At 40.5% G+C, this 17,670-nt stretch overlaps 1 protein-coding gene and 1 long non-coding RNA gene across 2 annotated transcripts in view; one reads left to right on the top strand and one right to left on the bottom strand.

The window, feature by feature from the left end:
- LOC138918352 (phosphatidylinositol 3,4,5-trisphosphate 3-phosphatase TPTE2-like) overlaps positions 1 to 17,670 on the bottom strand; it is a 367,155-nt gene that overhangs the window by 337,680 nt on the left and 11,805 nt on the right. Inside the window, exons 3-6 of the mRNA XM_070239587.1 lie at positions 12,891 to 12,938; positions 11,954 to 12,007; positions 5,836 to 5,883; positions 4,899 to 4,952 (exon numbers count right to left, since the gene is read on the bottom strand). Coding sequence (XP_070095688.1) covers positions 4,899 to 4,952; positions 5,836 to 5,883; positions 11,954 to 12,007; positions 12,891 to 12,934 — 200 coding nt within the window. The 5' untranslated portion in view covers positions 12,935 to 12,938. The remainder of the gene's footprint in view (positions 1 to 4,898; positions 4,953 to 5,835; positions 5,884 to 11,953; positions 12,008 to 12,890; positions 12,939 to 17,670) is intronic.
- Positions 5,374 to 17,229, top strand: LOC138918364 (uncharacterized). Its single transcript, XR_011427696.1, has 4 exons — positions 5,374 to 5,672; positions 6,468 to 6,535; positions 12,429 to 13,590; positions 16,373 to 17,229. It is a non-coding gene; the product is annotated as an uncharacterized lncRNA (long non-coding RNA).

Raw genomic sequence — 17,670 nt, 5'->3', positions numbered from 1 at the left:
GATCACTTTCCTTTCTCAGCAGAAACAAGTAGCAACCACCCAGATGTAGCTAGGATAAAATTAGAGTAGCATTAGGTTAGCTGATGAAAGCAGGGAAGGGCTGAACAATCCTTGATCCTTCACTCCTCCACCTCCTCCGTCTCCCAAGCCCCAGGTGACAACCTCAAATGCCTCCTCAAATGCCGCTTTCCCCAAGAGCTCAAAGGTGACAGATCCTGACCACAGGAGTTGAGTGGTCACAGTGTTTCACGGTTTCTGAGACTGTCTGCGCCTGGGGCCATCACCTCCCCTCATATTAAACTTACTTAGAAAAACACACCTTAGGTCCTAGGTCTCAACAAAGGTGACTATATAATACAGCACCCAAGAGAGGACACTTCTGAGAGTGAAAAGGACACACTATTAATAATTATTCTGAGATAACAGCCACAGACTGAGATGGTCCCAAGCAAAACGTTAGCCCTTCTCTAATACAAGATGCCAGACAGAGTAGCCAACAGCCACAAGGAATGAAAGCTCACAAGTCAAAACAATTACATACCTGAGGAGTACAACGACTGAAAAAGAAATACAACAAAGTGAGCAACGTAGACCATTTGAAGTAGAACTACTGGAACATACTGGAACATAAGCATGACAAATACACTTAAAGATACAAGGGAAGATGTTAGTAGCACGAAGTGACAATGAGAAACCATAAGGAAAACCTCATGAGGAAATAGGTGTAAAAGGACGATTGTTAAAGACTTAAGTCATGGGATAAATAGCAGTGTGGATACATGAGAACAGCAAATTATTTAGACATGGAAAATGACATTGAGAAACTCTCCCAGAAAACACAATAAAACAATAAAGTGAGAGAATATTTAAAAGAACAGCAGTGTGATATGGTGGGTAAAAAAAGACATCTAACATCTGAAATAAATGAAATCCAAGACATCTAAGATGAAAAACAAGAAAACAGAGAAGAGGAAATATTCAAAAACTAATGAAGATAAATTTCACAAAGTTAAAGAAGGAAGTAAAAAATTATCTGTAAAGGATCCATGGAAATGAAGAGAAAATTCTAAAAGCTTCCAAAAAGAGCAAAGAAAATAAGAACAGACTGACACGATCTCTCTCCAGAGCAAACAGAACACATCTTGTTTGAGAGCACACAAGTGACATTTATGAAAACAGACAACATATTTGGGCATAAACAAAGCATTAATAACGTGCGCGGGAGCAATATCATATAGATTTTCTCTGACCGTATCGCAACTGCAATAGCTTTTTAAAAGTCAACATAATATCAAAGAAGAAAAAAGTTGAAGGACTGACATGAGCCAATGTCAAAATTCACTATAAAGCTACAGCAATCAAGACAGTGTGGTACTGGCGAAAGAACAGACAAATGGACCAAAGGAGCAGAACAGAGAGCCTAGAAATAGATGCCCGTTAACATACTCCACCGTTCTTTGACAAAGGAGCACAGACCATACAATGGAGCAAAGACAGTCTTATCAACGAATGGTGCTGGAAGAACTGGACATCCACGTGCGAGACAATGAACGTGCACATGGACCTTTACACCTTTACAAAACGGAAATCAAAATGCATTATAGACCCACATGTAAAAAGCAAAACTCTAGAATTCCTAGAAGACAATAACACGGAAGAAAACCGAGATGACCTCTTTAGAAACATGACTTTCTAGATGTGACAGCAAAATCAAGATCATGAAAGGAATAACTGATAAGCTGGACTTCATTAACATTTTAAACTGCTGCTCCACAAGACACAATGTCAAGAGGATAAAAACACAAGCCACAGACTGGGAGAAAACATTTGCAAAAGGCACAGTTGATAAAGGAATAACAAATATACAAATACGCAAAGAAATCTTAAAACTAAACAACAAGAACACACACAACCAGATTAAAAAATGGGGCAAACAACTTAACAGACATCTGGCCAAAGAAGACATAAAAATGGCAACTAAGAGTACGAGACGATGCTCCACATCATATGGCTCCAGGGAAATGCAAATTGAACAACAATGAGATACCACTACACACCTGTTAGAATAGTCAAAATATGGAACACTAACAACAGCAATTGCTGACAAGCATGTGGAGCAATGGAGACACTCATTCAGTATGGGTGGCAAGGCAAAACGGAACAGCCACTCTGGAAGGCAGTTTAGGGGTTTCTTACAAAACCAAGCATAACCCTTAACGTACGATCCAGCTTAACATACGCTCCTTGGTATTTACCCCAAGGAGTTCAAAACTTACACGCAGATGAAAACCTGCACACAAATGCTGATAGCAGCTTTACTCGTAATCGCCAAAAAGCGGAAGCAACCAAGATGTCCTGCACCAGATGAACGGATGAACAAACCGTGGTACATCTAGTCAACGGCATATTATTCAGCGCTAAAAAGCAACGAGCTATCAAGCTGTGAAAAGAAACCTTACATGCATGTTACTTTGTGAAAGAAGCCAATCTGAAAAGGTTGCATACTGTACGAGGCCAACTATATGACATTCTGGACGTGGCAAAATTGGGGCGACAGGAAGAGATCGGTGGCTGCCAGGAGTTGGCGGGGAGAAGGATGAATAGGCGGAGCACAAAGGACTTTTAGGGCAGTGAAAATACTCCATCGTTATGAAACTCTAATGACAGATTCATGTCATTCTACTTTCATCCAAACCCATAGAATGTATGACACCAAGAGTGAGTCGCAATGTAAACCATAAATCAGATAATATTCTATTATGGCTTTCATTTTCCAATTCTGGTAATCGTATTATGGTTACGGAAGTGAAAATTTTCTGATTTTGATCACTGTGCTGTGGTTAGGAGTCCCCGAAGGTAGAAAAATAAAACTGAAATATTCAGGAGTAAAGGGTATGTGGTCTGCATTTTCTCTCTAATGATTCAGGAATAGAGCCTAAGTGTGTAGGAAGGTGTGTGTCACGTGTGTGTCTATCAAACATCTTCTGCCTCAACTCACATAAAAATCAGATCTAGATACAGATATATTGAGAGAGAGAGCTCTTTCTATGTGTATATCTATATCTAAACGTATTTTCTTTCTCTCTCTCTCTTTCTATATATATCTATAGATCGATCGATAGATAGATAGATAGATAGATTTATGTCTATATACCTACATATCCATATGATGGGAATAACAAAGGAAATGTGACAAAATGTTAACAATTGGAAATGTAAGTAAAGGGTATACTGGAGCTTTTGGAACCATGTGCGAGAAATTTCTGTATGTGTTGGAATATTGTTCAGTCTTAAAAAGAAATGAAATTCTGACACATGCTGCAACATGGATTGACTTTGAGGGCATTGTGCTAAATGAAATAACTAGGCACAAGAAGACAAATTTTGCATGATTCCACTGACATGACATACCTAGAGTAGTCAAACTCACAGAGACAGAAGGTAGAATGGTGGTTGCCAAGAGCTTGGGAAAGGGGCAACGGGGAGAGTAGTTTAATGTGTACAGAGTTTCAGTTTTGCAAGACGAGAAGAGTTCTGCAGGTTGGCTGCACAACAATATGAAGGTACCTAACGCTACAGAATGGCACACTTAAAAATGCTGAAGATGATCAATTTTAGGTTACATGCATTTACCACAATTTAGAAATCTGCATAAGTTTCGAATTCTTACAATGGAAAAAGTGTTTCAAAAATAGCTCTCCTGGTGCTTGTTCTGGTGAAAATGAGATTGGGGAAAAAAGGAGATAGTACAAAAAGGCTGACGTTGAAAAACCAAAAATTGTCTGTCTCAACTCATCCTACATCCAACCTATTCTACCAAGGAAACTTGAAAGTGCATTTAGAACAATGCCCCTTATTGAGTCTATGTCTTGATTGGCTCTGTCAACCTCCTGACTAAAGACTCAAAGGGCTATCTTCACTGGGTCTCTCCACACTCTGTCTGGAGTCGGCTCCCTGTTTTGTGGTCAGCTCTCACTCTTCTCAGCATTCACGTGGGAGAGGGAATATCGAGCTGCACAGACTCTCCAGCCCTTAAAAGCCCATATAGCGGCAGAGACAACATACCCTCTCCACATCCCAGACATCACCCCAAAAGATGTCCACATACCTGGGAATGCACAGTCTAGGAGTGCATCTCTAGAAAAGCCTACCTCTCTAGAAAGCTACAGTTGGTACGTCTACGGTTCACGATTGGAGTTTGTATTGTTTGCAGAGCCTCAAGCATGACCCCTCATTGCCTTGCCAGTGCTACTAGGATTGAGCCAAAACCATTCAGCAGAGCCTACAATGCCCTTCAAAACCTGGCCCTGCCAGCCCTCATCCTTGTGGCGCACCTCTCTCTCCCTCAATCCTGTTCTCCAGTCCTGACCTCCTTTTATTTCCTCCCAAGAGCCATATGCCTTCCAACACTGCTCAATGACGTCAGAAAAAGAAGTGAGAGGTATAAGGACTGGACAGGAAAAATGAAAATTATCGCTGTTTTCAGATGACATGACTAAATACACGGAAAACTTTTGTTCCATCTAATAAGCACTTAAATGGTATTTATTACGTGCCAGACATCATCCTAAGTGTTTAACACTTATTTGGTCCTCATAACAAATCATCACGGAGCCTGGAGAGTTGTTCCATGTTAACGTAAACACCAAGAAATGCAACAACATGTCATTTGAGATTTCCTACATGGGACAGTGATGTGACCAACTTATTTGAACAAGGATTCTGTGAATCTAAGAATATGATAAACATGACTTAGCTCAGTGGATCCGAAATTTTAGAAAAGATCTTAGAATCACTGTCCAGAATATTCCGCATTCCCATGGATAATGCCGCGTCTGCATTTCACTCACTCTCTCTCTCTCTCTCTCTCTCTCTCTCTCTCTGAGTATATACGTCACCTTTTGTTGGTGGTTCCATCACAGATTATTTCTGTCAGTTCATCGGGGTCATTTCTAAAGAATTAAAAGCATATATGATCAGACTCCAAGTGACTTCATAGAGTTACACTCTTGTTTGCAATTAGTTACAAGTAGTCTTCAAGTGGTAAACTGGTTGAACCCTAAAAAATTATGTGGATGTTAGTTATTTGGAAACTAGTATTTTAATCTTCCCTAGAAATAGGGCTTTCTATAGTTGTAACGAAGATCTTCGGCCGGTCTAAAAGCCTAATGAATGAAGATATTGAAATACCATTCTTCACTACTGAACCTTACTCTCACGTGTAATTGCATCGAGGTTGAATTTAGCTCAAAATTCAACTCCAGGTTGTAGGCACACATTTCCCCAGCTCCTCCTAATTTCCTGATCCTCAACACCCTCCACCACATCCTGACCCTTCATGTATCATGTATGTCTTTTCTGTTCCTCATACAGGGTTCAGATGATTGCAGGTCTGAGGCACGGGCTCCCTCCAATATGACGGTGGCTTGGCATTCGGGACACCAGCTTCAGATGGTGGCAGAGCTCTGGAGGCTGAGGAAAGGAGCCGAGGTCTGTTTAGCTCCATTCTCTTCTGCTGAGAGCTCCACTGCTCCCTCTCCACTGCTACCGTCTCCTTGCTCCAAATAGGATTCTCTCCTCTCCTGGCCCACTCTAGCAGAGTCTTACACACAGGCATTCTGAGAGTTTCCTCAAAGCTTTGGCTACTACTTTCTAAGGCTCACAAACAAACCGTGAGTAAGAAGTCTCCCTCTTATGACTCCTCCTTCCTTTTGCCACCTAGGCCCAACAGGAAAGAAAGTTACCTACAGAAGCTTATAGTCTCTTATGGAAACCTGTTGTTGCCATCGATGCCCCCCGTACCTTTCACCACTCAGATCACTCATGTCAACTCACCCCATCTTGTCACTGTTGCCAGACGACATTCGGGAAGAATCCATAACCCTGCCATAGAGTAAAAAACATGTACAAAAAATAGAGTCAGACATTTTGGAAGATGATCAGGTTCTTTTTCCCAACAGAATTGCAGTACACAAAAAGTAAAGTCACGAGGAAACACGACAGAAACAAAAGCATCCGTTTCAGGGTCCAGCACTGGAACCTCTGACACAGTTTCCGGGTTCTGTATGTGCGTGTGTGCGTGTCTGTGTGTCCCTGTGTGTATCCACTGGAAAGAGAATGAAGGGAACAAGGGAGACATAGCATTCATGATTAAACCTCCTTCCTTCTTCACCATTTTGTTTCTCCTTCATGCACTCTGGAATCAATTTGGGAAACGTGAGAGGGATCTGAGTGTGTCGGGATGGGGAGGTGCATCCAAGTAAGAGCTAACACAGAGATACAGATAGAAAGAGAATACACAAGAACAATGAACATACAGTGTCAGGGCCTAGTCCCTGGTTGTTATTTGGTAGGAAAGAAACAAGTAGGAAGGTCAAGGATGACCAAACGATGATTAAAAGATTTTCTGACCTGCGTGAAGACCATGCGTTTACAATGATTCTTTTTCTTTTTCTTTTTCTCTACAGTCCTTTCAGAAAACGTTATCTGGTTATATTATCCAAAATCAAGACTTTTCACCTCAGAACTGGCTTGGGTAATCTTTTCTCTATTTATCTTTTTCTTCATCTACAAAATAAGACACTTGCAAAATGCACTTTGAGTCTGTCACCTTCACAGTATCATGCTAATATTCAGCATTGCACAAATATTATTGATTTTTGGACAGCCTGCACTCTTCACCAAATTCTTTCGAATTTCATTAATTCTGTATCTGGCAACAATATACATTAGTATATATCTCTTAAAGTTCAAATGCACTTAAAGGTTCTCATCAAAGTAACACACCCTGATAATTTCCAGAGAAATCATGGGTTCCTATCAAGACGCCAAATGGTACGGCATGTTGCATCCTCCTCCCAAAACTTCAGAAGTCCTAAGGAACTATGCACCCCCAGAAATAACAAGAGTGACAACCCTGGGAAATGACAGAGGCCTGAAGGCTGTCTCTTAATTGGTGGGTAGCCTGGGATTAGGGGCAGTGGGTGGCAGCCTTGAGGGGCTCAGTGTGAGGGAAAGTTTTAAGGACCGTTCTTGCCTCTCCCCTGAGTTGCTTGGAAGCGATCACTTTCCTTTCTCAGCAGAAACAAGTAGCAACCACCCAGATGTAGCTAGGATAAAATTAGAGTAGCATTAGGTTAGCTGATGAAAGCAGGGAAGGGCTGAACAATCCTTGATCCTTCACTCCTCCACCTCCTCCGTCTCCCAAGCCCCAGGTGACAACCTCAAATGCCTCCTCAAATGCCGCTTTCCCCAAGAGCTCAAAGGTGACAGATCCTGACCACAGGAGTTGAGTGGTCACAGTGTTTCACGGTTTCTGAGACTGTCTGCGCCTGGGGCCATCACCTCCCCTCATATTAAACTTACTTAGAAAAACACACCTTAGGTCCTAGGTCTCAACAAAGGTGACTATATAATACAGCACCCAAGAGAGGACACTTCTGAGAGTGAAAAGGACACACTATTAATAATTATTCTGAGATAACAGCCACAGACTGAGATGGTCCCAAGCAAAACGTTAGCCCTTCTCTAATACAAGATGCCAGACAGAGTAGCCAACAGCCACAAGGAATGAAAGCTCACAAGTCAAAACAATTACATACCTGAGGAGTACAACGACTGAAAAAGAAATACAACAAAGTGAGCAACATAGACCATTTGAAGTAGAACTACTGGAACATACTGGAACATAAGCATGACAAATACACTTAAAGATACAAGGGAAGATGTTAGTAGCACGAAGTGACAATGAGAAACCATAAGGAAAACCTCATGAGGAAATAGGTGTAAAAGGACGATTGTTAAAGACTTAAGTCATGGGATAAATAGCAGTGTGGATACATGAGAACAGCAAATTATTTAGACATGGAAAATGACATTGAGAAACTCTCCCAGAAAACACAATAAAACAATAAAGTGAGAGAATATTTAAAAGAACAGCAGTGTGATATGGTGGGTAAAAAAAGACATCTAACATCTGAAATAAATGAAATCCAAGACATCTAAGATGAAAAACAAGAAAACAGAGAAGAGGAAATATTCAAAAACTAATGAAGATAAATTTCACAAAGTTAAAGAAGGAAGTAAAAAATTATCTGTAAAGGATCCATGGAAATGAAGAGAAAATTCTAAAAGCTTCCAAAAAGAGCAAAGAAAATAAGAACAGACTGACACGATCTCTCTCCAGAGCAAACAGAACACATCTTGTTTGAGAGCACACAAGTGACATTTATGAAAACAGACAACATATTTGGGCATAAACAAAGCATTAATAACGTGCGCGGGAGCAATATCATATAGATTTTCTCTGACCGTATCGCAACTGCAATAGCTTTTTAAAAGTCAACATAATATCAAAGAAGAAAAAAGTTGAAGGACTGACATGAGCCAATGTCAAAATTCACTATAAAGCTACAGCAATCAAGACAGTGTGGTACTGGCGAAAGAACAGACAAATGGACCAAAGGAGCAGAACAGAGAGCCTAGAAATAGATGCCCGTTAACATACTCCACCGTTCTTTGACAAAGGAGCACAGACCATACAATGGAGCAAAGACAGTCTTATCAACGAATGGTGCTGGAAGAACTGGACATCCACGTGCGAGACAATGAACGTGCACATGGACCTTTACACCTTTACAAAACGGAAATCAAAATGCATTATAGACCCACATGTAAAAAGCAAAACTCTAGAATTCCTAGAAGACAATAACACGGAAGAAAACCGAGATGACCTCTTTAGAAACATGACTTTCTAGATGTGACAGCAAAATCAAGATCATGAAAGGAATAACCGATAAGCTGGACTTCATTAACATTTTAAACTGCTGCTCCTCAAGACACAATGTCAAGGGATAAAAACACAAGCCACAGACTGGGAGAAAACATTTGCAAAAGGCACAGTTGATAAAGGAATAACAAATATACAAATACGCAAAGAAATCTTAAAACTAAACAACAAGAACACACACAACCAGATTAAAAAATGGGGCAAACAACTTAACAGACATCTGGCCAAAGAAGACATAAAAATGGCAACTAAGAGTACGAGACGATGCTCCACATCATATGGCTCCAGGGAAATGCAAATTGAACAACAATGAGATACCACTACACACCTGTTAGAATAGTCAAAATATGGAACACTAACAACAGCAATTGCTGACAAGCATGTGGAGCAATGGAGACACTCATTCAGTATGGGTGGCAAGGCAAAACGGAACAGCCACTCTGGAAGGCAGTTTAGGGGTTTCTTACAAAACCAAGCATAACCCTTAACGTACGATCCAGCTTAACATACGCTCCTTGGTATTTACCCCAAGGAGTTCAAAACTTACACGCAGATGAAAACCTGCACACAAATGCTGATAGCAGCTTTACTCGTAATCGCCAAAAAGCGGAAGCAACCAAGATGTCCTGCACCAGATGAACGGATGAACAAACCGTGGTACATCTAGTCAACGGCATATTATTCAGCGCTAAAAAGCAACGAGCTATCAAGCTGTGAAAAGAAACCTTACATGCATGTTACTTTGTGAAAGAAGCCAATCTGAAAAGGTTGCATACTGTACGAGGCCAACTATATGACATTCTGGACGTGGCAAAATTGGGGCGACAGGAAGAGATCGGTGGCTGCCAGGAGTTGGCGGGGAGAAGGATGAATGGGCGGAGCACAAAGGACTTTTAGGGCAGTGAAAATACTCCATCGTTATGAAACTCTAATGACAGATTCATGTCATTCTACTTTCATCCAAACCCATAGAATGTATGACACCAAGAGTGAGTCGCAATGTAAACCATAAATCAGATAATATTCTATTATGGCTTTCATTTTCCAATTCTGGTAATCGTATTATGGTTACGGAAGTGAAAATTTTCTGATTTTGATCACTGTGCTGTGGTTAGGAGTCCCCGAAGGTAGAAAAATAAAACTGAAATATTCAGGAGTAAAGGGTATGTGGTCTGCATTTTCTCTCTAATGATTCAGGAATAGAGCCTAAGTGTGTAGGAAGGTGTGTGTCACGTGTGTGTCTATCAAACATCTTCTGCCTCAACTCACATAAAAATCAGATCTAGATACAGATATATTGAGAGAGAGAGCTCTTTCTATGTGTATATCTATATCTAAACGTATTTTCTTTCTCTCTCTCTCTTTCTATATATATCTATAGATCGATCGATAGATAGATAGATAGATAGATTTATGTCTATATACCTACATATCCATATGATGGGAATAACAAAGGAAATGTGACAAAATGTTAACAATTGGAAATGTAAGTAAAGGGTATACTGGAGCTTTTGGAACCATGTGCGAGAAATTTCTGTATGTGTTGGAATATTGTTCAGTCTTAAAAAGAAATGAAATTCTGACACATGCTGCAACATGGATTGACTTTGAGGGCATTGTGCTAAATGAAATAACTAGGCACAAGAAGACAAATTTTGCATGATTCCACTGACATGACATACCTAGAGTAGTCAAACTCACAGAGACAGAAGGTAGAATGGTGGTTGCCAAGAGCTTGGGAAAGGGGCAACGGGGAGAGTAGTTTAATGTGTACAGAGTTTCAGTTTTGCAAGACGAGAAGAGTTCTGCAGGTTGGCTGCACAACAATATGAAGGTACCTAACGCTACAGAATGGCACACTTAAAAATGCTGAAGATGATCAATTTTAGGTTACATGCATTTACCACAATTTAGAAATCTGCATAAGTTTCGAATTCTTACAATGGAAAAAGTGTTTCAAAAATAGCTCTCCTGGTGCTTGTTCTGGTGAAAATGAGATTGGGGAAAAAAGGAGATAGTACAAAAAGGCTGACGTTGAAAAACCAAAAATTGTCTGTCTCAACTCATCCTACATCCAACCTATTCTACCAAGGAAACTTGAAAGTGCATTTAGAACAATGCCCCTTATTGAGTCTATGTCTTGATTGGCTCTGTCAACCTCCTGACTAAAGACTCAAAGGGCTATCTTCACTGGGTCTCTCCACACTCTGTCTGGAGTCGGCTCCCTGTTTTGTGGTCAGCTCTCACTCTTCTCAGCATTCACGTGGGAGAGGGAATATCGAGCTGCACAGACTCTCCAGCCCTTAAAAGCCCATATAGCGGCAGAGACAACATACCCTCTCCACATCCCAGACGTCACCCCAAAAGATGTCCACATACCTGGGAATGCACAGTCTAGGAGTGCATCTCTAGAAAAGCCTACCTCTCTAGAAAGCTACAGTTGGTACGTCTACGGTTCACGATTGGAGTTTGTATTGTTTGCAGAGCCTCAAGCATGACCCCTCATTGCCTTGCCAGTGCTACTAGGATTGAGCCAAAACCATTCAGCAGAGCCTACAATGCCCTTCAAAACCTGGCCCTGCCAGCCCTCATCCTTGTGGCGCACCTCTCTCTCCCTCAATCCTGTTCTCCAGTCCTGACCTCCTTTTATTTCCTCCCAAGAGCCATATGCCTTCCAACACTGCTCAATGACGTCAGAAAAAGAAGTGAGAGGTATAAGGACTGGACAGGAAAAATGAAAATTATCGCTGTTTTCAGATGACATGACTAAGTACACGGAAAACTTTTGTTCCATCTAATAAGCACTTAAATGGTATTTATTACGTGCCAGACATCATCCTAAGTGTTTAACACTTATTTGGTCCTCATAACAAATCATCACGGAGCCTGGAGAGTTGTTCCATGTTAACGTAAACACCAAGAAATGCAACAACATGTCATTTGAGATTTCCTACATGGGACAGTGATGTGACCAACTTATTTGAACAAGGATTCTGTGAATCTAAGAATATGATAAACATGACTTAGCTCAGTGGATCCGAAATTTTAGAAAAGATCTTAGAATCACTGTCCAGAATATTCCGCATTCCCATGGATAATGCCGCGTCTGCATTTCACTCACTCTCTCTCTCTCTCTCTCTCTCTCTCTCTGAGTATATACGTCACCTTTTGTTGGTGGTTCCATCACAGATTATTTCTGTCAGTTCATCGGGGTCATTTCTAAAGAATTAAAAGCATATATGATCAGACTCCAAGTGACTTCATAGAGTTACACTCTTGTTTGCAATTAGTTACAAGTAGTCTTCAAGTGGTAAACTGGTTGAACCCTAAAAAATTATGTGGATGTTAGTTATTTGGAAACTAGTATTTTAATCTTCCCTAGAAATAGGGCTTTCTATAGTTGTAACGAAGATCATCGGCCGGTCTAAAAGCCTAATGAATGAAGATATTGAAATACCATTCTTCACTACTGAACCTTACTCTCACGTGTAATTGCATCGAGGTTGAATTCAGCTCAAAATTCAACTCCAGGTTGTAGGCACACATTTCCCCAGCTCCTCCTAATTTCCTGATCCTCAACACCCTCCACCACATCCTGACCCTTCATGTATCATGTATGTCTTTTCTGTTCCTCATACAGGGTTCAGATGATTGCAGGTCTGAGGCACGGGCTCCCTCCAATATGACGGTGGCTTGGCATTCGGGACACCAGCTTCAGATGGTGGCAGAGCTCTGGAGGCTGAGGAAAGGAGCCGAGGTCTGTTTAGCTCCATTCTCTTCTGCTGAGAGCTCCACTGCTCCCTCTCCACTGCTACCGTCTCCTTGCTCCAAATAGGATTCTCTCCTCTCCTGGCCCACTCTAGCAGAGTCTTACACACAGGCATTCTGAGAGTTTCCTCAAAGCTTTGGCTACTACTTTCTAAGGCTCACAAACAAACCGTGAGTAAGAAGTCTCCCTCTTATGACTCCTCCTTCCTTTTGCCACCTAGGCCCAACAGGAAAGAAAGTTACCTACAGAAGCTTATAGTCTCTTATGGAAACCTGTTGTTGCCATCGATGCCCCCCGTACCTTTCACCACTCAGATCACTCATGTCAACTCACCCCATCTTGTCACTGTTGCCAGACGACATTCGGGAAGAATCCATAACCCTGCCATAGAGTAAAAAACATGTACAAAAAATAGAGTCAGACATTTTGGAAGATGATCAGGTTCTTTTTCCCAACAGAATTGCAGCACACAAAAAGTAAAGTCACGAGGAAACACGACAGAAACAAAAGCATCCGTTTCAGGGTCCAGCACTGGAACCTCTGACACAGTTTCCGGGTTCTGTATGTGCGTGTGTGCGTGTCTGTGTGTCCCTGTGTGTATCCACTGGAAAGAGAATGAAGGGAACAAGGGAGACATAGCATTCATGATTAAACCTCCTTCCTTCTTCACCATTTTGTTTCTCCTTCATGCACTCTGGAATCAATTTGGGAAACGTGAGAGGGATCTGAGTGTGTTGGGATGGGGAGGTGCATCCAAGTAAGAGCTAACACAGAGATACAGATAGAAAGAGAATACACAAGAACAATGAACATACAGTGTCAGGGCCTAGTCCCTGGTTGTTATTTGGTAGGAAAGAAACAAGTAGGAACGTCAAGGATGACCAAATGATGATTAAAAGATTTTCTGACCTGCGTGAAGACCATGCGTTTACAATGATTCTTTTTCTTTTTCTTTTTCTCTACAGTCCTTTCAGAAAACGTTATCTGGTTATATTATCCAAAATCAAGACTTTTCACCTCAAAACTGGCTTGGGTAATCTTTTCTCTATTTATCTTTTTCTTCATCTACAAAATAAGACACTTGCAAAATGCACTTTGAGTCTGTCACCTTCACAGTATCATGCTAATATTCAGTATTGCACAAATATTATTGATTTTTGGACAGCTTGCACTCTTCACCAAATTCTTTCAAATTTCATTAATTCTGTATCTGGCAACAGTATACATTAGTATATATATCTCAAAGTTCAAATACACTTAAAGGTTCTCCTCAAAGTAACACACCCTGATAATTTCCAGAGAAATCATGGGTTCCTATCAAGACGCCAAATGGTACGGCATGTTGCATCCTCCTCCCAAAACTTCAGAAGTCCTAAGGAACTATGCACCCCCAGAAATAACAAGAGTGACAACCCTGGGAAATGACAGAGGCCTGAAGGTTGTCTCTTAGTTGGTGGGTAGCCTGGGATTAGGGGCAGTGGGTGGCAGCCTTGAGGGGTCAGTGTGAGGGAAAATTTTAAGGACCGTTCTTGCCTCTCCCCTGAGTTGCTTGGAAGCGATCACTTTCCTTTCTCAGCAGAAACAAGTAGCAACCACCCAGATGTAGCTAGGATAAAATTAGAGTAGCATTAGGTTAGCTAATGAAAGCAGGGAAGGGCTGAACAATCCTTGATCCTTCACTCCTCCACCTCCTCCGTCTCCAAAGCCCCAGGTGACAACCTCAAATGCCTCCTCAAATGCTGCTTTCCTCAGGAGCTCAAAGGTGACATATCCTGACCACAGGAGTTGAGTGGACACAGTGTTTCACGGTTTCTGAGACTGTCTGTGCCTGGGGCCATCACCTCCCCTCATATTAAATTTACTGAGAAAATCAGACCTTAGAGCTAGCCTTGATGGCCTAATGGTTAAAGTTCAGCACTCACCGCTTCGGCGGTGTGGGTTCACTGTCCAGTCTCAGAACGACACCACTCGTCTGTCAATCAGACATCATTTAAACTGTCATCATCTCAAGGAGATCTTTCCTGACCCTCAACCAGAAGTAGGCTTACACTCACTCTCTATCACTTGTTTAATTTTCAACAGGACTTCTCATTACTGCTTGGTTTTCATTTACTAATTTGTTTTCAGTCTTTTACACCTCTTCTGCCCAAATGTAGACTTCAAGAGAACAAAGACCTTGTCTCTGCTTCTTAATCTATATCATTAGCACATATATTGATGCCAGGTGCATAGTAGGTGCTCACTATATTCTTCTTAAGTGAATTATTAATAAAGTACTAATAAAATAATTAATTTTCTGATACATTCACTGCAGATTTCCCTTTAAAATGTGTTGCCCAAGTTATACTTAAAATATTAATTTATTCAGAACTTTGATTACTCACATATAGGAATGTTTAAACAGAGGAAACTGTATCTGTAGGATTCTCAGATTGGAAATAAGACTAAAAAATTGACCCAGAAATGAGTTCAATTAAGAAAAACCTATTATTCTACAGAAAACCCTAAGTCAGAAAACCATCTGGCACTGTACAATTTTGTCCTCAGATTTGTTTTTTTTTAATTTTTTATTAAGATTATGATAGTTTACAACCTTGGGAAATTTCAGTTGTACATTATTGTTAGTCATGTTGTAGGTGCACCACTTCACCCTTTGTGCCCTCCCCCCACCAACCCCCTTTCCCCTGGTAACCACCGATCAGTTCTCTTTGTCTCTATGTTTAACTTCCACCTATGAGTGGAGTCATACAGAGTTCGTCTTTCTCTATCTGGCTTATTTCACTTAACATAATACCTTCAAGTTCCATCTATGTTGCTGTGAATGGGACAATTTTATCTTTTTTTCTGGCTGAGTAGTATTCCATTGTATATATATATATATATATATATATATATATATATATATATATATACCATATCTTCTTTATCCAATCATCAGTTGATGGGCATTTAGGTTGCTTCCACATCTTGGCTATTGTAAATAATGCTGCGATGAACATTGGGGTGCATGGGACTTTTGGAATTGCTGATTTCAAGTTCTTTGGATAGATACACAGTAGTGATATGGCTGGGTCATAAGGTATTTCTATTTTTAATTTTTTGAGAAATCTCCATACTGTTTTCCATAGTGGCTGCACTAGTTTGCATTCCCACCAACAGTGTATGAGGGTTCCTTTTTCTCTACAACCTCTCCAACATTTGTCACTTTTTGTTTTGGTTATTTTTACCATTCTAACAGGTATAAGGTGATATCTTATTGTAGTTTTGATTTGCATTTCCCTGATGATCAGCGATCATGACCATCGTTTCATGTGTCTACTGGCCATCCGTATATCTTCTTTGGAGAAATGTCTGTTCATGACCCCTGCCCATTTTTGATCGGGTTGTTTGATTTTTTGTTGTTGAGCTGTGTGAGTTCTCTATATATTATGGAGATTAACCCTTTGTCGGGTAAGTAACTTGTAAATATTTTTTCCCAACTAGTGGGCTGTTTTTTTGTTTCAATCCTGTTTTCCCCTGCCTTGAAGAAGCTCTTTAGTCTGATGAAGTCCCATTTGTTTATTTTTTCTATTGTTTCCCTCATCTGAGGAGTTATGGTGTGTGAAAAGATCCTTTTGATACTGATGTCAAAGAATGTACTGCCTATATTCTCTTCTAGAAGACATTGTTTCAGGTGTAATCTTTAGGTCTTTGATCAATTTGGAGTTTATTTTTGTGAACGGTGAAAAAGAATGGTCAATTTTCATTCTTTTACATGGGGATTTCCAGTTTTCCCAGCACCATTTGTTAAAGAGACTTTCTTTTCTCCATTGTAGGCCCTCAGCTCCCTTGTCAAAGATTAGCTGTCCCCTCAGATTTGTTTTAATGACTTCTGTTGACACTGTGGGAGTCAAAGCCTCCAGCTAAGCATAATGAAACCTAGCAGAAGTATAGAACTTTGTCTTCTTGCTGTAACATACAATTTCTAAATAGTTATCTGAGAATCTAGTCATAAAAGATTGTCTAACGCTCTGCTTGAAAATCTCTTGCTTAGTAAGCAACATAAAAATGTGCTAATCCTTCACAGAAAAACATGATGACCATCAAAAGAAAATCTCTTACTATGCCGTCACCCTCAGTCTGCATGTCAGATGTCACACTCTGAACCAAGAATCCACGAAAACTGAATGGGAATAGTCAGCTGCATGCGTAACTGACTACAGATGATGTGTAAATGCATGATGGATGGAACCGAAGTACCATTCAAATCTTCCAAAGTAACTAGGGGGTCTTCTGGTCTCAGCAAGGAAACTAAAAATAATGCCAAATCATCTGTGATCTAACTAATGGTAACATGCAGGTTCTAATGTCATGTAAGGAAGCAGAGCCAATATGCACTCAGGGGAAGAACTCCCAAAGATTTCATGTTGGTCAGTATACCAAGAGCTCCAACCAGGCTGACAGACATTTCCTGGACCACTTGCAAGGTGAGGCCCAACAGGAAGAAAGGGCACAGAACGTCCTTGAGATCACTCAACTGCGTTTATCCTGACTATCCTCATCAACAAAACTTGACTGGGTTTTCTAAGGAGAAATTTATTCTGGGAAGAGAATGTGCCAACCAACTGTAATGAGCATTCTATCCCCTTCCAACTACACATCAGACTGAAATTAATAAACTGGGATTCTAACATGTCGGTTAATATCAGTTAGTGTGCCTGGAAAATGTGAACATGTAAAGCGGAGTAGCAGATGCTCAGTATGTAGTGTCTATCAAATGTAACTGGCAAGCCAATTTGTTTCATCAAGCAACCAACCTGTGTCTAATCCTCTCTACCATTACTCAACACAATAGAGATAGGACTCATGCAACAGCTGTGTGACATTTAAAAGAGGAGGCACTTGATTCGAAAGTGGTATTCAAACTTTCATCTTTCCTTTAAAAAGGCACAAAATTATTTGCTATCATCTCACATGAAAGATTTTTACAGTATTTTAAGAGTTTGCATTCAAATGTCTTTAGAAAGAGTCGTAAGAATAGTCATACACTAAGAAAATGAATGCTGAAATTTTAGAACAACTAGATATTTTAACCTCATAACTTACTTTTTATTAACTGAATCATCTCTCTCTC

This window comes from Equus caballus, chromosome 17 (assembly GCF_041296265.1).
Source record: "Equus caballus isolate H_3958 breed thoroughbred chromosome 17, TB-T2T, whole genome shotgun sequence".
Classification (NCBI taxonomy): Eukaryota; Metazoa; Chordata; class Mammalia; order Perissodactyla; family Equidae; genus Equus; species Equus caballus.
This window is presented reverse-complemented; position numbering and strand designations above follow the sequence as displayed.